Source organism: Ilyonectria robusta, assembly GCF_021365365.1.
Source record: "Ilyonectria robusta strain PMI_751 chromosome Unknown BGZ61scaffold_3, whole genome shotgun sequence".
Classification (NCBI taxonomy): domain Eukaryota; kingdom Fungi; phylum Ascomycota; class Sordariomycetes; order Hypocreales; family Nectriaceae; genus Ilyonectria; species Ilyonectria robusta.
In genome coordinates, this window is record NW_025764437.1 from 759,189 (window position 1) to 776,540 (window position 17,352).

Genomic DNA, 17,352 nt, shown 5'->3' on the forward strand with positions numbered 1-17,352 from the left:
CTTAAGACATGAACACAGACGGCTTACCATTTATCCATCAGGGTGGCGCATGACCGCCCCTGGACGTCAGGGTGGATCGAGACGGGGAAGATGTACTCGGCATATTCACAGTGAAGAATGATGGAAGTTGTTGCGCCAAATGTCTACTAATCTAATCTAACTTCTGTCTGCTCCATCAAGAGTTTCATCCACAATTCAAGTATTTCCTACCCATACTACCATAATAACCAAATATCGAGCTTTTTAACTTGAAAAAGTTAAAACCTGTATGAATATATAAGCTGTAGTCAGTTTAAGAAGCTGAGCTCTGACTCTTTCCCTCCTTCACACATCATCTCTCATTCATCTATCCTCTTGAAAGCCATTATGCCAACGACAAGAACTGTAGTCGACCCGGCCGATGCTACAAGTCCCGCTGTAGTGCAGTACATAACAAATCAAACAATAGGCGATTCGACTCGTCTTCTTGGAGGAGGCTCGGTGTCAGGCATGAGTCATCGGGGGCGGAGGGTTTGGTCGAAGGTTGACAGGCGAAGGTTTTGTGGGGGCGGGGGGTTATTACACATCAAGTTTATACTCCAATTCACTTCGTTGAGCAACGCAATGGCCAGATGTCTACAACATCTCGAGTTTTCACAAATCGGGGCCGTCTTAATAATTAATATCAGTTAAAATCTATTATTATTTAAATTTAAAAAGTTTAATTTTAAATCTCAAATTATATAAAGAAAAGAAAATACTAAACTACTATTCACAGCTAGTTGGAAAAGAGGCAGGCTCGTTAAGAGGTATCAGTCTGACTTAATTTTATAGTGTTAGATAATAAAATAGCAGTAGGGTTGCAATATCTCTCTGGCCAGAGCCTGTTTCTTATCTTTAGTAATTACTGTCAGTCCACGCTGATTGAATGAAAACCAGGTTTCAGAAGTTTTAATCCGTCCCAGTAGTTCAAAAGATTGTGAATGACAAGGTTGAGCGGACTTTTCGGCACTACGAGCTAACGTCGGAGTCGCCTTCCTTCTCAGTGCACAGCTTGCCACCGTCATATGTAAACGCCCAGCATAAACCGTGAGTATGAAGGGCCATCTGAATGTGATTACTAAAGACCGACTGACCAATATGGAAAGTAAGCGGCCTGGTGTGGTAGGGGAAAGGATACCATCAATTCCAGCCTTGGTGGCGCAATTGTATAGTTTTGTGAGATGCAGCTAACGCCTGGAACTCGACGAAGACTGCTTGTGAGGAACCAGACGATGTACCCCGTAGCTTCAGCATCAAAGACTTTGGCAGGTCCAAGCCGGTCCGAGCCGTTGCAGACGGAGAGGTCCTTCTGGTGGATGGCGAAGCCATAGCTGGCTACTCCCTCCGAGGACAAGGAGCCGTCTGAGTATACGATCAAGATGGTTGGGTCTACTGTCTCAGTCCACTGAAAGGAGGCCTCGGCCGATTCCTCTTTCGGAGCTTTCTGTAGGGGCGTTTCTTGTCCCTTGCCGAAGCATTTTTGGATGAGAATTGGTCGTGGGCAGGGTGCAAGGAGTTCATTGGTCCTCCGAAGACGGTTGGCTCCATCGGTCGCGTTGCACCAGGGTACTACACTTACACGCCATAGAACAAGACTGGTTCGACGCAGGCACTGACGGCACTCCGCACCGCACTAGGCAGCGGGTCGTGTATCGTGAGTTTCCTCGGTTCTCACTGGAGGAGATGTGTATAGGGTAAGAAAGCCCGAAGAAGACAAGTCAAGTGCTGTCTTTTGACCCACACACCCAAATGAAAGCTCGGAGTCTCCTTCTCAAATCGGTAAGCTGGTAGTTTAAGTATCGCCAAAGTCGGAACAACGAGTTATACAAGTGACCAGATGCATGTGTCCAACTACATCACTGTTCTATATTATGTTGAATTAAGCCGCTGATCTATTAGTGGCGATATAGACCAGTCTGGTTCGACACGAACAAAAACGTAATCCACCATACGAAAGATCGAGCTGGATTATCAGCTTGACGGTTAGATATATAGTGAAACACTCCGACGTTACATCATAGCCAATGTTCAAGGGCTACTTGAGGCTTGTTTCCTTCAGGACAGCTGCACATTGGGAATCGTGTTGAAATCTAAGTTCAGTCGATATATCTCCAGACCTGGACAAAGGGCTTGAGGTTGGATCAGAGTCTTTTTATTACCCACTGGTTAGCACGAAGAATATGGTCCAAATTTTCCGGTGTCGGCACTTGCACTCCTACTTGCTGTGCTATTCGCAGCGGGTTGCCGAGGATGACCTCAATTTCCATGGGTCGCTGCCTCATTGCGTCTACCTGCATCCTTGGACTTAGTCGGAGCTCCTTTAGTGAGGACGCGATCATTTCCTCCTGAGTTTCAGATGGGAGCTTTAGCCAGATGCCCTGGCAACAGCCACGACTTCGTCTATGGCTAGGCAGACTAGGTTGTGGACGCAACCGCCTTTTGCACTGTCCCAGAATCCAAACAAGTTAACGCGCAAACAACATTGAAGGAAGCGTCCCACATGGCTCCAACGATGAAATCGAAAGGTGCGTGCCTCAATGTATCAGAAACCGTCCTCTCGACTATTTGACAACGCGATTAGCTTGCTACCACCAATTGGGACATGCAGAATTACATTCTTGTCGTACCACAATGGGCCATTTAATTTGCAACCTCACCGTGGTCAATAACTTTGATTTGCAGGTCATTGTTTCTCACTTCATCAAAGTTGGACCAGAAGATGGCGGTGACGATAGGAATGCCCGATTTGTGAAGCGTAAAGACACTTGTGGTTCCGACGGCACCACACCTAACAGCACACGCTGAGTGAAGAACGCATGGGTTCCCCAGAATCCATAGAGTTGACAGGTAGTGAGGCTAGCTTGAATTGGTGGCTCCGGATCTTGACGCTCCACCACAAAATAATACTAAAAAGCCATCACTCTGATTCTATGTGGACAGCCGGGTGTAAGACAGGGTTGCTGGTTCCCTGTCATGTCCACGATTAGTGCCCTCGGAGTTTCCTTCCTCTTTCATTTCTTCTCTTCGCGATATGTAGCGTCGATGGTACGCACTTCTATCTCTACCCTTGCGACGTACATGATAAGGAAAGGATCTTGCTAATTTTCCGAAGGAACACGTCATTCGCTACACTCCTTTTGAGCCATCTGAACCATCCGTTCCATGAGCTTATCTAATCTGTACGCCCTTGGGACAAAAGCATGATGCTGCTCAATGCAACTATCATTGCCTCTACCGGGCTTGAGATATCGGGGAGTCTTTCCCCATGTAACTTGCATGTTATGTGATAGGAAAGAGTCAGTGTATAAATAACAAAGTATAGGTACCTCGGATTTAGTTGCCTCTAAAGAAAAGAAAAGAAAAGTAACCTTGTCCAGATTACACCCTTGACAAGCTCTGCCAGCTCTAGTAGACCTAGAGCTATCACCGAGTTCACTAGAGCGTGGGATGATTCGTCGTAGCTGCTGTATTGGATGATAATCAGATCTTATCAACCGTCTTTGGGTGCCTTGATTAGAGCATATAAAGTGTCCACTGACACCACTCTTAAAGTTTCCCAGTCGTTCCAAGTGTACCTACATTATTCATTGAGTAGACAATCCTTTTCATTATATTTGCTTTCCCTTTTCCATATCCTACGATGGGCTATTCAGACTGGGATAATGATAACCAGCCAGCAAGGGAGGGTGATCATGATTGGGCTGCAGAAGCAGGAGATTTTGAATCCATTCCGGTCATTGATGTCAGCGGCATTAGGAGCGACAGCATTGAGGAACGCAAAAGAGTCGCTTCAGACATCAGAGCCGCCTGCATTCGTGTTGGGTTCTTCTATATTGAGAACCATGGGATCCCCCAAGCTCTAATCGATGACGTATTTGGACAAGCCGAACGCTTCTTCCGCCTGCCTTTCGAGAAAAGGATGGACATCTTTATCGACAATAGCCCAAACTTCAGGGGCTACACCCCTGTAGGGGGCTCCGGAAAGCCGGGACCGGATGGCCTAGGAAGTCTGTCTACAATGTTCCCGCCGCTCGAAAATGACAAAACGACTGACTGTGAATATGGGATTTTCAGACTTGAATGAAGCCTTCGAGTGGGGTCACGACGCTAAGCTCAACGACGATCCAGCCGACGATTGCAATGACCCTTTTATGGCGGGTGGGAACGTCTGGCCAAGTGAGCCGGCGGGGTTTGAGGAAACCCTCTCTGACTATTATCGTGAACTGCGGAACTTCTGCCGTTTGTTGGCCAAAGCAGTTGCAATGTCTCTGGGTCTACCTGAGGGATACTTTGACAACTGGACCTCTCATCCTGGCTGTTCTGCGGTCATTGCTCACTACCCACCACAAGATCGAGGTTCTACAGCCCGCAGGCTCGACCCGCACACCGACTCTGAATGTGAGTGCAGCATTTCATGAGGACTAAAAGTAATAACTAACAAGTCCACTCGTGAAGTTTTCACCATCCTAGCTCCAGGACCAGTTCGTGCACTCGAGGTCTTGAACAAGTCGGGTAAATGGGTCTCCGCGCCCCCGAAGCAAGGCACCTTCATTGTGAACGTTGGTGATCAGCTACAGGCCGTTACCAATGATCTATATATTTCCACACGCCACCGAGTCATGAACTATTCAGGTGAAGAACGATATGCCGTCCCGTTCTTCTTTTCGCCAAACTACGAGACTGTCATTAAGCCAATCCCTGAGCTAATCACCGGCGCCCATGTAAGCAACTACCCACCTGTTTCAGCTGGCAAGGTAAGTCTAGAAATGAACCCCCCATTACTTTTTTTTGTTCGTCTCCAAATCACGATAGTTTGCTAATTGAAACTGCAACGTGCGACTAGATGTACAAAGACAACATGACACTCCTTCACCGGATTGCTTCAACTATACCGCAATTTTTGAAGTATCGAACCAACCTCCCCGATGTGAGTGGTTGAGGGGATATAACATGTTCCAAGCTCTAAGATGCTTGTGTTGAAAATTATTTTGGGTGTTTCTAGCTACCTATTTGACCCTATGAATATAAATAAATGTTATTGACATCAGTGTCCTACAATGATCTGATGTGCCTGAGCGACGGTCCAAAACATGGTAGTGGGCGAGTGTCATGGGGCAACTATTATGTCTTAGGTAACTAGGGCTTCAAACGCTCAAACTTTGAGCCCACTATGAGACTCATGTACTGTCAGGGCTGTAATACACAACGGGAGTGAAGAGGTCAGATGATAGCTGCTAGGCAGCTAGGAAGGTAGGGGTGGCAGTGGTCACTGTATTGATCTCTGATCTTTCTGCCAACAGGCGGCTGTCCCTAGCTATTTGTAGCTGATATCAGGTCTCCCTTCAGTATAGCTGCGGCTACGGAATGTAGATTTACTAGTCTTGACCAAATCCGGCGTTTAGATATCCCTTGCATTCCGGCACCTGACATGTACATGTCATACGACAACACATGAGGTACTCCTGTATCAAGAGAAGTCCAATATCAAAATCGAGAACTCCATGCAATGGTGAGGCCAGCATCGACAACAATCTCTTGTCCTGTGAGTGAGGAATTCTTCGCGACGGCGACATACATATCGGCACAATCGTCAAGGTATGTCTGCACCGAGTTAAGAAGGATATTATCCTAGAAAGGGTTCGGGGCTGACAATACCTCATGCTTCAAAACAGCCTCGTCTTTTTCTTCGGCGAGCTGCTCTTCACTGAGTTGCAAGCCCTACACAAGGTAAGATCTCTAAGGTGTTTTGTGGAAGGGGCTGTGCTACGTACCCATTCTGTCAAAAGTTGACCCGGAAGGATTGCGTTGATCCTTAATTTTGGCCCTTGGCTCGAGGCAATGCATTTCATCAGATGGAGGCCGGCGGCTTTCGTAACAGAATAAGCCATACTGCTTCCGCTCTGTGTGATACCCTAGTAGCTCGAGTCAGACATGAAACTAGATGTGATTGGATTCGTACTGCTATGGAAGAAGTAATGAGGTAGATTCCACCGTCCGGATTCTTATCAAAGATGGGTTTCGCTGCTTGCACGAGTTGCAGGTGAGATGTTGTGTTTATTGCCCAGCACTGATATCATTAGCCAAGTAAAGAGCGATAACCATCATGCCTGTGAGCTGACCTTGTTCCACTGGTCCAAGGATAGGGCTTCGAGGTCCTTGAAGTCGCTAAACTTGGTCCACCCAGCATTGGCAATGATGATATCTAGACCACCCAACGCCTCTACTGTTTCTCTGACGATGCGCGCGTTGTCTCTTGGTACTCCCACATCCTATTAAACGCGTTAGTATTTCTTTTGGACAGAAAATGCGCTGGGAGACTACTTACTCCTTGACATGTGAAAGCCTTGGCTCCATACGAGCTTGCTTTGTTGGCGACCTCCTGGGCCTTGGCCCGGTTGGAGACGAAGTTGACCATGATATGAGCACCCTCTGCCGCAAACTTTTCGCAGATGACAGCTCCTAGGCCTCGACTACCACCCGTGACTAAGACACACCGATTCTTGAGCGAGTAGCGCATTTTTGACCAGGGCGGGATTTAGAGGAGTCTGTCAAGGACAAAGACTTTTCGATGCAGGCGACTGAAGACCGACATTTCTATCCGAACTCGATCAGCGATCTAAAAGCATTTTGGTTACCAGTAGGATCCCGAGCAGGGGCGCTAAGAAATCCCTTCAGCGTGGTCTCGGAGTTTCCTGCCCAAAATGCCTCCGTCTCTCTTTAGCTAATTCCTTATCTCTCCCTTCTCCAAAATATGATGTGTCATTCTAAGACCATTGGAAAAGCTTTTAGCCACCCACTGTATATTCCAGAAGCGTCAATAATATGCAGGGTCATAATTATCTTTGCCGAGAAGCCAGTTGGTATCGTATGCGGGTTAGTCGCAACCTCCGCAATGGCTCAGAGCTGTTGGCCCAAAGACTGAAAACCTGATAGCTCTTCCGCTAGCTCGCAGTCTTGACCTTCATACCCCGTTGTTAGCCATCTTTGTTCACTGAGCCATGTAGATCAACCTCGACACTGATTATTTGATCATCATTCAGAATCAAAAGATTCAAACAATATGAAAATCAACGCCATCACCCCCCAAAATTTCCCCATGCATGATCCCATCGCAGTATGCCTCGCTGATATATGACCAAGTATCCTCCCCAGTAACAGATTCGTTCTTCCTTAAAATGTGTGGAACACTCGCCCCAAACAACACAACTACTGTGTCGCCTTCTTGTATGTCGTTGCAACCCGTGCCTATGTGACCTTCCTCGGTCAGATACACCTTCTGTCCGACATTTTTTATCAAGTCATTTGAATAAAAGCTCATCTCTCCCAGGGCCATCTCGGGATCCAAGCCAACCCTCTTCATCACCCCATCCCTCCCTGAGGCATTCAAGTCCATGCGGGAATATTTGCGTCGCAATCGAAGATACTTAGACAATAGCACCACATTTGCTGACGCGACAGACATTCCAATAAGGTCGAAGATAAACATCCCAGCGGCCTTCACCCACTTCGTGAAGGCCGCTACCGGGTTTACGGCCCAGAGCTGAAGAGCATCGGTTTCACTCGCAGGAACCCAGTACCAAGGAGTAATGCCAACGGTGCCGAACACGCGACTGATATGGTATGACGAGACGATATTGTCAGTGTCGATTAACTTCTGACCCCATTTCGAAAGTTGCTCTTTTGTTTTCTTCAGCCTTTCCGCTGTGTCATCGGGATATCTCGCTGCGAATTGCCTCATCGAAAGATCAAAACCTGCTAGGCGAATGGCAGCCATTTCGATGTCGTCTTTGATGCGGGATTGAGGGATGAAAACATCGAGCTCATCGTAAAATCTCTTCACGGAACGATAATCAACCCCTTGCACGACTCGTTGATCTGGATCCTTCACCATGGCTTGTTGGCCAACTTTCACAATGTTGCTAACTGCAATGCCTCGAGCAACCAGACACCTCGAGTTCAAATCCACACTTGGTTTCACGGCCATAGCCCCTCCAGCGCTGAAGATTGGCTCCTGTAATGTCAAGTAGCTGGCTGGTATCTGTAGGTTCATAGACCAATCAGGTGCCCAAGATGGGAGATTCGGGATGTGCTTGGGAAACTGTGAGAAGAGTATGACATCGAGATTTTGGACGACCAAGAATGCAGCAATCTCAGTAAAAGTCCTGGATACATCTCCGTATCGGACATTCATCCCAATCAAGCTTTGAGCTTCTGCTAGTCCCATAATGCCAAACACTCGGTCCTCGGCCAGCGTGGCTCCAATCTTTTTTTGATCGCCATTCGTATTGTACTTGATGATCAAGTTGTATAGCGAATGTCTTTTCCCGTGCATGTGAATCGCCTTGCGTTCCTGGATCATGCGAATAGGACTTTGATTGAGGCCGAAGATATTGTCGCGCTGAGTAAGTTCAGCCTGGGACACGGCATGCTTCAGATTTTCTAACCAGAACGTGTTGTAGATTGTGTAGAAAAGAAGACCAAGTTGAAAGTATTCGAAGCTCATATCCTTAGAGCCGCAAATGAACAAAACATTGGGCGCCAAACAGACCTCCTGGATGATCCAGAGGCGGTTGAACCAAGGCCGACGTAACACGTCTTCAAGGCCATCTACTGGGTAAGAGTTTCCATATTTTGACAGCAGCATTAGAACATCATCTCGATCCTCGCGAATGGATCCGGTGACTTCAATCTTTGGCTTCATGACTGCATCGAATACTTGGGGAAAATCACCCCTCCTTGGACCGATGAAGCGGCTTAGAATCCCTTCATCACACACTTTGGAAGTGTAAGAAAAGTATTCATTGGATAGCTTGGTTTCAGGGCCTAGCCAGACCAGCAACTGAGAGGAATTTGCATAGATGTCATGCATCAACTGGACCTGGTTGGCCTTTTCCTCATCATCGCACTGGTTGATACAGATCTGGTCGACAAAAATGGGCCGATTCGCCTTGATGCTGAGGAGCGTAAGCTCCAGAGACTGGTAGATGCGCAACTCATGAGGCCCATGTTGAGTCTCGACAAGAATTCGGCGATTTGGCGCGCGTCCGTTTGTCGACCCCCATGTGTATGACAGAGTGTCGTACAGACAGGGGCTGTCGTCGTCAACAGTGATGATCTCAATCCGCAACGTGTCACCGAAGAAGGCACGGTGGGGTGGGAGGATCCGGATGAGCCGGAATGCGCGGGGACGTGAAATAATAGGAGAATACTGATATGCTGGCGCCCTAGGCAGGCTGAAGAGTGGTGGCATTTTGATGTAGGCTAGCCAAGGAGTTTGAGGAACGACACAGCGTTGTAGCAAAATACCTCAGCTAATGTTTACCCATGGTGATATAGATGGATACTGATAACTTAGCGGGTCCACGTATCTCACACCGGGATCGTTGTGCTATCCAGGATGCAGCTAGACTTGAGCGGGGGTTCTGCCGAAAGGAGCAGGTAGTCCGTTGCTGCATTGGGCTGATCCATCACTTCTTGAGGAGTCTCAATCGGACCCGAGCGGAATTTATATTGCGGTAAACAATAAATGTCCTGTTCACTTACTATTCTATCACCACACACAATACAACGCAGGTGTGTACGACCAGCCGTCGCAGTCCTTCTTCTTGCCAAAATTCCCATCTTTGTAACAGCGAATCCCACTCACATCTTCACACCTCAAGCGTCCGATTGTGTAAGGCGAGCCGCTATAGGCGCACTTATGGCCATAGAGCTCTTTAATACCCGTGATTTCAGTAGGATACTTGGCGTCGTCGGGATCGTTGGGGCTCGTTTTCTCGCCGCGCGAATACTTTCCCGTCAGGTCACAGTAGTCCTTGGGCGGCGTCCCTTCAAGCGGATACTCCGTCACCCCCCACATCTTGTCGGAAATCTTGGTCGACACGTGGGTAATGACGATCCTGTGTGTCGTATCCGGTAGGTCGAGATCATCGCAGCCGTTGAGCCACGCGGCTATGGCGTTGGAGCTGCGGTCTACGACGACGAGACTCGCGCGGCCGCTGGCCTGTAGCTTGGCGAAGCGGATATTGTTGCCCGCGGTGCCCACGCTGCCGGCATACTCACCACTGTCGATCCATGCTGGGCTCTTCGGGTAATTGTTGATCCAAGCACGAACAATACCGTTGACGGGGTTGACCCAGAGGTAGTCGGCCTTGCCATCGCTAGAGGACGAACGTAGTCAGCAGAGGATGAGGTAGTGCACTGAGTGGTACAAACCCATTGATATCGTGGAAGAGAATCTCCTCGGGGCGGCGCTGGATGCCGTTCTTCGCCTCGGCATCTTCCATTCGCACCCAGCTATCCATGGGGCTATCCTTGTTCCACTTGTTCCGATATATGGTAGTACGGCCTCCAGGGTGCAGATAGATGTAGTCGTCGCGCTATGACGGTCAGCGATTGCAGATTGAGTATCAAGCAGGTAGCTTACACCATCGCCGTCAATATCTGCCAGTCGGACGTTGGCTCCAGGTCCAATGCCACCCTGGAAAATCCGATCCTGCGGCACGAAATTCCAACCGTACTCGTTGTCAATTGGACCGAGACTAAGCCAACCTCTCATACCTCCATCTTTAGGATCGATGACAATGTAGTCGGCCATTCCGTTTCTGGGTCAATAGTAAGACAGCTGGTTAACAACGACGGAGAAGGTGTATCAAGGAGACTCACCCGTCGAGATCAGCGAACCGCACCTTGGCACCCGGAGCGGTTCCTCTTGCAATGGGGTTGCCACCGTTCACAGACTCCCACTCCCATCCAAGTTGATCATGGCCATTTATCCCCCTGTTGAGGCTGTATGCTCTGTCAGCTTATCTGCCACGCAACGGGCTCAAAGGTCAGGTCACTCACCGAACACTTGGTGCCCCAGTCTCCGGATGGACCCAAATGTAGTCGTCAATCTATAGCGGTTAGTCCTCTGGATTTCTGCCGATGGGGAAGTCGAGACACTTACCCCGTCGCCATCAATGTCTGCAAACCGAAGACCATCAATAGCCATGGATGTGTCGGCGGATCCACGGTTGTGCCAGAGGTTAACAGCGCCGTTGTCGTCCACAAAGATGTAGTCGGCTTTTCCATTACTAAAGCGTTCGCTGTCAGTCTCTAAATACAACGTAATTAGTAATGTTGGTATCTCACCCGTCCATGTCAGCCAGATGAATACTGTGGCGGTCCTCCTTGATACCCACGGCAAAGGCCTTGTCGTCTTGTTTAACCCACTTTGGTACACCCTCACGGTTTGATGGCTGGTTCAAAAAGCCAGAGAGGCCTGAGTCACCGTCGAAAACCAGATAGTCTACATCGACATGGTCAGCTGTTGTTTCAGATGCTTGGTGCGTTGGCCACTTACCATCACGACCATCACCATCGATCTAGATTTTCTTCGTTAGCTCTGCACCCCTTGCATAACAAAATGCCCCTTCAAAACTTACATCAGCAAGCACCAGCTTAGAAAAATCGCTAAGTTGATAAGTTTCGCCGGTCGCAATGCCATTCCTCGACACCCACTCAACGCCTCTACCCAGATCTGTCCCAGTATTTTGCCAATTTGCCAAAGAACCATGCTTTCCGATGAAGACATAGTCAGCCCTATCGTCTCCATTCATGTCAGGGAACCGCAGAGTGGCTAGGTTAGCGTGGGGAACCCCTCCTGTAATCTGGCCGCCCTTGGCCCAGTCCCAACCGTTGGATGCGTTACCGCTTGGTCCCTTGTTCCACCATACATCCACCGATCCATTTTCAGGATAGACTACCAGGTAGTCGGAAAGCTAGAGTCAGTTAGCAAACCGTCAGTTGGTCCCCCTAGTGTCTTCGAAACTTACACCATCTCCGTCGAGGTCCTAGAGGCATCACTGTCAGTCGGGGTCATGCCGGGTCTCTGGGCCGTACTTACTGCAAGGTATACCCTCTCGGCAGTAGCTGTTCCTGCTGCGATGACGCCCTTTTCGTGGGTTCCGGCACGAACAAATCCGTCAGGCATATTGTTGAGCCAGCACTCTAGTCTTCCAGTGTCCGGGTCCAGCCAGACATAGTCTGATTTCTTCAAGTTAACCATAGTCCACGCATCGAATTACTGCAGCACATGGACACTTACCAGCCTTGCCATCACCATCCATATCGTGAAACCTAGAGGTGATTGCCCGTTAGTATCCTTGCAGTCCAAGTATGCCTAACAGTCGGCAAAGGATGTGTACTCACCTGACACCTGACGCAGGTCTCCCAATGCCATCGAAGACCTTGCCAGCCTTGCCCCAGTTTTCCGTGAACTTCCACAACCCATTCTCCCCGACACCCATAGCAATCTTGCCAGCACTCTGCCATACGGGACGACTCCGACATGCACTTTGGTCACCCTTGAGGGCCACTTGATAAGCCACGGCGAGCTCTTCCTTCGACTTGGCAACGACAGGATTGCCGTAGTCAGGCCCTGGAATATCAGTAGCAATCCCGCCATTCGTATCGCTTCCAGCACCGCTAGATCGGGATCAGATCCGACGGGCTTTGTGATCCAAGAGCCAGGGATCTGATGCATAAAATCGTACCAGTGGTCGCCCATTGTCTTATACCCGTCGTTTGTCGGATGGATGCAGTCTCGTAAGCTGCTCAGTGGAATATCAGTAAAGTCAACCGCAAGAACATGTTTTCCCTGTGAGCGGCGCTTCTTAGCAACTCCGGGGATTAGGGAGACATATTGGCTATGACGTGCAGCTTTGTGTGAGTCGCAGGTATCTATAATCATCGCGACCAAGATCACAGCATCAGGGCAAGCCTTAACCATCTGGTCGATCAAATCCCCAAGACGCTCTGACATTCCCTCCGGGTCATTTCCCTCGGACGAGTACTGGGATCTGTCGTCGAGGTCGTTTGTTCCCGCATGGAGAAGGATGACATTGGGTCGATGCTTCAAAGAAGGACCAACGTGGTCTGCCATATATTTAATCGACTTTCCTCTCCAAGCAGCCTAATAATCCGTTAGTTACGCGGTACACTCAAGTCCAATCATCGCATGGGCTGTCACATAATTGCCATTCTCCATCGTGCCACTCGATTCTGTCCCAGCAAAATACACCTTGTCCCCTATTACACAAGTGTCAGCTATCCCGCACCTGTAGGTCTGTGGGTGTTCTTGGGTCTTACCCGATAAGTCTTGCTTGAGTCTGAGCCGGTATCCGTTGCCGTCACCGCCATTGAGGTCGCTTCCTGCCCCGAAGGTGATGGAATCCCCAACGCAAAGGATCCGCAGCTTCGTACCGGACTTGACTGCTTTTCCAGGTTCGGTCCCTTCGTAAGTCAGGAAGTCCGGCATGTTCTCTTCGCCGTCCCCCGAGCCGTAGGCATCCCTGATCTCTTGAATCCACTGATCGTATTGCTTCCAGTACGAGTCGGGGTACAAGGACTTGTCGTGGGGTGCACCGATCTCTAGGTCTTCTCCTGACCCATTCTCATAAACTGTTGGACACATCCCGTCGTCCACCTGGGTGAAATTGATGAATGTTATGGGTTCATTATCGTTCGTTTCGAACGCTAGTGCCGAGCTCCTATCTCTATTCGGAATCCGAGGCATTTCAGTAATCTGGTCGTAAATCACGGGTATATATGGATAAAAGCCATAAGTCTTCTCCACATATTTTGCCAAGGCGAACATGGAGTAGCTGTCATCACTGCGCTGGATAAATTGACCTAGGGTCACGTCTCGACGCCATGGCTGGAAGCCGGCAAGAATCTTGGCGAGTCGTGGCCCGTAGACTTTGGTGTATTTCGTCAGCTCACCTTTGTGCTTACCACTGCCGACTCTAAACTTGATTTTGAAGTCACGAATGTCTGGGTTCGGATCATCATTTTTGGAGTTGGCGACCAAGTCAAGGTGCAACAGCTCATGCAAAAAGACATCGGCTAATAATGTTAACACGCGCCACTTGCTACACGTATCGGAATTTTCTGTTACCTCAGCCCTGATATTTACTCAAGTCAGACTTTAGGATAGGGTGGCTGGAGCCCGACCCATACGCCATCGCATTTCCCAAGTTCCGGAGTTGAAAGAAGCCGCGACAGAAAGCGATTTCCGAGAATCTGTCATTCGGCTTTTTTGAAGGGTCCGCGGCCTTTTCGAAAGGGTTCCTGGCATACGCAAGATTCTGGGGGGGCGGCTCGTCATCCGATGCGGTTGCTGGGGGACATACAGGATCCTTATCCGGATCCTCGGGCTCAGGCGGGCATACTCCTGCAGGATCATCGCAGCGCACCTGTATCATATTCAGCCCGCCAGATTCCAAGCTTAGGGTTACCTGGAGAGTCTTACACGAAGCCAATTCGGGGTAAACCAAGCGCCACCCTGCTTGACGGTTGCTGCATTGAAGAGGACATTCTGTATCTGTTTCTGCTGTTTTATGTTCAGCGCGGAAGGGCCCAAGAACTGAAGCGCGGCAGCTGAATTGAAGTCAAGATTCTCGTTTATGCCGTCGTAGTTGACCAATTTGTTGGCGTCGGCGTAAGCCTCGATGATCTTCTCTTTGAAAGTTTTATCCTTTTTATCGCAACCACTAGAGCATGGTCAGAGTCGGAATGTCATGACATTGTCATGGTTTGCTTCAAATCGTGTGGTCAAACTCCCATTTGCCCGCCCCTATACGAATCACATATTGGTCGGGGGGAGGAAGAGGGGCACTTACTTCCAGCCAAATAGGCTTGTTCCGTACCAATTCTGAATATCGACCATGTCGCGCGACGGCCAGGCATCATTCATCTCCTCGGTCGACAAGCCTTCAGCCAATTTAGCCGTGGCCGCAACGTCGCGCTTGGCTTGCGGTAGACATTGCACGCCATTCAGGAGAAGAGGTATTAGAAGAAGGGGAAATAGCATCGTGCAAAGAGACTTAATCGCACACAAGTATCGAATCCAAGGTGCACGTTGGGGGAGAAACAAGATGTTCGCCGTGGAGATTAGAATGCCATGCATCACTGAGGATGTTTTCCTCATTTATACCCCCTCCATGCTGCCACTATCTATATCCATACCACTTGGGCGGCTGCAGCTTCTCTGGGCGCAGTACCGACCGTGGCGTGACGTCCTGGTAGATATTGGGAACCTTTGGTGGAGGATTTAGCGTTGTAGAATGTAGCCTATAAAGCTGATGGAAATACTGGACCTTAAGGTCCACAGCGGGACCGGGACCGGCCGTTTTGCCAGGATACATTTAGCGAACGTTCGAGTGTGCTCTTGAAGATTGATACCGTGTTGGGCTTACACGGAAGGATTAACTAAAAACACAAGTTGAGGCAGTGTTGAATTAAGATAGATGGATGACCAATAACATGAGATGAGGCAGTGCTGTATTTAGATGGAAGGATTAATCAACAACACGAGTCAAGGCAGATTCGGGTCGAGGGATTAACCAACAGCATGAGTTAAGGTCGTGTTAGGTCTAAATACAAGGATAAACCAACAACGCGAGCTAAAGTAGATGTACTCCGTAGATTGCGTGATTAACCAGCAACATGATCTGAGGCCGTGATGTTATCTTTAGGCAGGAGAATAAATCCGCCTCTTAGTGCGGGCTGTTTGCTGGAAGATACGGCAAAATGCAGAATGGGAGGGACTTTTGTAGTTTAGGTGGCTCATTTACCAGCTCGTTTACCAGCTTTGTAAGTCAAATTCATCTTCCCTGAGCCATCGTCGTAGCCGAGGGCTTATGTCAGCTAGACTTTCCCTCCTTCACCGGGTAAATAAGCTTATTATCATATTACTTTGTAACCTCATTTACTTCTGCATCCGCTTCGCTTAATTACCTTCTTTCGGGTTCCAATCATCCTTGCTTGCTTAGGCGGCTGACTGCCCTCGCACTATCGGATTTCCTAGCTGTCAGGAGAAGGTAAATGTTGGATTTGCAGGTGGCTTTGGATAATACCTAGATGACACTGCGTCATCATTCTCCCCCGCCCACTCACATTTACCTCTGAATCTTGTGCCCTGAATTGGAGCACGTTGCTAATATCTATTGATCTATGAATCAGATCTCGCAATGAAAGAAATCACCCCATCATATCCGGAAACTAGCTCTACAAGCGGCCACCAACCGCGGATCATCCCCGGTCCTAAGGACTGCACCGTCATTGCCTACCCTTCCGTCGTCGGCGTAGTCATCCGTCGATTCACGGGCGTCGAACTCCAGTGGCTTGGACTTCCACGCACATCCCAATATCTCGATTGCCAACTCACCATCGGCGAAGACGAGGAATCCTTCAGAGAAGAAGACAAACTCGCCCTCCACCTTCTGCAGCTCGGTGCTCGGTGGTGGCCCAGCCGCGCTTTCGAGGCACAGCATAGCTCATTAGACTACCCCTACGGCTACCATTATCCGCCCGACTTGCACATCGGCTACCCTTCCCAACCTTCATCGTCTTCAGGAGGGGATAAAAACCCTGTGATCTTGCTCAAAACCTTTGCGGTGAACTCGCCTATGCGGCTTCCAGAGTATGATGCACCCGAAAAACCAGAAGATTGGTCCCGATTGGCGGCTTGTGGAACGATGGACGAGCGGTGTGCGGTGCTGCGGGATTTTGGTGCGACGGAGTGGGACGATGTGAAGAAGTGCTCTGAGATTCCTCAGTCATTGGAGGAGGGTGTGGCGGAAGGGAAGAAGTACGAAGTGTTATTGAACAAGATGAAGGATGTGGAATATCTCGACAAATGGTTGATGAGTCTCTGATTAGGCTAATGTGTCGTTGAAAACTCATATATCTATCTCCCTGAGCAACTTAATTCAAGAACCTTTATCTCAACGCGTTTTGTCTTTCCCCACGCCTCTCAGCGCTTGTTCTCTTTCCCAATAGTCATAACGGATCCTTATGCGCTTCGGGTCCGCGTGCAGGTTGCCAAACGAACCACTCAGGACCGCCCATCTAGTCCAAGGTGAACAAGTCATCGTATAGCTTATAAGAAGATGCCAGCCATATTTTTGATGCCTTGGCGTTAACAGTTATCCTACCCGGTTGACCTTACTAAGACATGTGACATCTCTACTTATTGTTAGATTACTGGATCTTCTATCTCCCTACAGATGGTCACGCATTGCATGCTATCTTATCACTCCATCAAACTGCCGACACGCCTGCCTTTCATATCAGTATCTAAACCTATTACTAGGGTCCGCAGGAGACAACAGTAGAGTCAACTATTTGGAGTTTGACTACTGATACTTGTAAGAAGAGCATGAGGATACTTATCGAATACTGAATGGGGAATTACATGGTAGCAATACAGCTAAGCACAATGACCATAATGGTTACATTTTTGAGTGCATCTATAGGCACAATGTCGAGATCAATCAACTCCAGGTG

At 48.9% G+C, this 17,352-nt stretch overlaps 5 protein-coding genes across 5 annotated transcripts; 2 read left to right on the forward strand and 3 right to left on the reverse strand.

Moving 5' to 3' along the window:
- Positions 1-3,661: 3,661 nt before the first annotated feature.
- Positions 3,662-5,297, forward strand: BGZ61DRAFT_584473 (putative 1-aminocyclopropane-1-carboxylate oxidase; the record flags this gene model as incomplete). The annotated part of the gene is made up of 4 exons (XM_046256367.1): positions 3,662-4,028; positions 4,096-4,419; positions 4,477-4,775; positions 4,865-5,297. The coding sequence occupies 4 exons, from the start codon at positions 3,662-3,664 to the stop codon at positions 4,958-4,960; spliced, it is 1,086 nt and encodes a 361-aa protein (XP_046109285.1). The 3' UTR covers positions 4,961-5,297.
- A 1-nt stretch (position 5,298) lies between these two features.
- On the reverse strand, positions 5,299-6,690 carry BGZ61DRAFT_442632 (uncharacterized protein). Its single transcript, XM_046244763.1, has 6 exons — positions 6,347-6,690; positions 6,141-6,290; positions 5,981-6,088; positions 5,793-5,933; positions 5,677-5,739; positions 5,299-5,622 (listed from the first exon to the last, which is right to left on the reverse strand). The coding sequence occupies exons 1-6, from the start codon at positions 6,536-6,538 to the stop codon at positions 5,506-5,508; spliced, it is 771 nt and encodes a 256-aa protein (XP_046109286.1). The 5' UTR covers positions 6,539-6,690; the 3' UTR covers positions 5,299-5,505.
- Positions 6,691-6,702: 12 nt separating this feature from the next.
- Positions 6,703-9,311, reverse strand: BGZ61DRAFT_442635 (heterokaryon incompatibility protein). Its single transcript, XM_046244764.1, has one exon. The coding sequence runs from the start codon at positions 9,269-9,271 to the stop codon at positions 7,073-7,075; it is 2,199 nt and encodes a 732-aa protein (XP_046109287.1). The 5' UTR covers positions 9,272-9,311; the 3' UTR covers positions 6,703-7,072.
- Positions 9,312-9,571: 260 nt separating this feature from the next.
- Positions 9,572-14,875, reverse strand: BGZ61DRAFT_527834 (uncharacterized protein; the record flags this gene model as incomplete). The annotated part of the gene is made up of 19 exons (XM_046253171.1): positions 9,572-10,181; positions 10,237-10,400; positions 10,448-10,625; positions 10,687-10,809; positions 10,867-10,916; positions 10,970-11,096; positions 11,155-11,311; positions 11,366-11,387; positions 11,448-11,783; positions 11,838-11,855; positions 11,909-12,048; positions 12,110-12,141; positions 12,214-12,489; positions 12,558-12,976; positions 13,034-13,092; positions 13,153-13,908; positions 13,979-14,258; positions 14,315-14,555; positions 14,685-14,875. 19 exons carry the CDS (start codon positions 14,873-14,875, stop codon positions 9,572-9,574), a joined length of 4,179 nt encoding a protein of 1,392 aa, XP_046109288.1.
- Positions 14,876-15,606: 731 nt separating this feature from the next.
- BGZ61DRAFT_442639 (uncharacterized protein) lies at positions 15,607-16,767 on the forward strand. Its single transcript, XM_046244765.1, has 3 exons — positions 15,607-15,657; positions 15,716-15,884; positions 16,027-16,767. Exon 3 carries the CDS (start codon positions 16,035-16,037, stop codon positions 16,719-16,721), a length of 687 nt encoding a protein of 228 aa, XP_046109289.1. The 5' UTR covers positions 15,607-15,657; positions 15,716-15,884; positions 16,027-16,034; the 3' UTR covers positions 16,722-16,767.
- Positions 16,768-17,352: the final 585 nt, after the last annotated feature.

Coding starts and splice junctions, on each gene's coding strand:
- BGZ61DRAFT_442632 (XM_046244763.1), bottom strand. CDS start 6,538: ATGCGCTACTCGCTCAAGAATCGGTGTGTCTTAGTCACGGGTGGTAGT. Junction 6,291..6,346: donor AGGCTTTCACATGTCAAGGA/GTAAGTAGTCTC, acceptor CGCGTTTAATAG/GATGTGGGAGTACCAAGAGA. Junction 6,089..6,140: donor CCTTGGACCAGTGGAACAAG/GTCAGCTCACAG, acceptor TAATGATATCAG/TGCTGGGCAATAAACACAAC.
- BGZ61DRAFT_442639 (XM_046244765.1), top strand. CDS start 16,035: ATGAAAGAAATCACCCCATCATATCCGGAAACTAGCTCTACAAGCGGC.
- BGZ61DRAFT_442635 (XM_046244764.1), bottom strand. CDS start 9,271: ATGCCACCACTCTTCAGCCTGCCTAGGGCGCCAGCATATCAGTATTCT.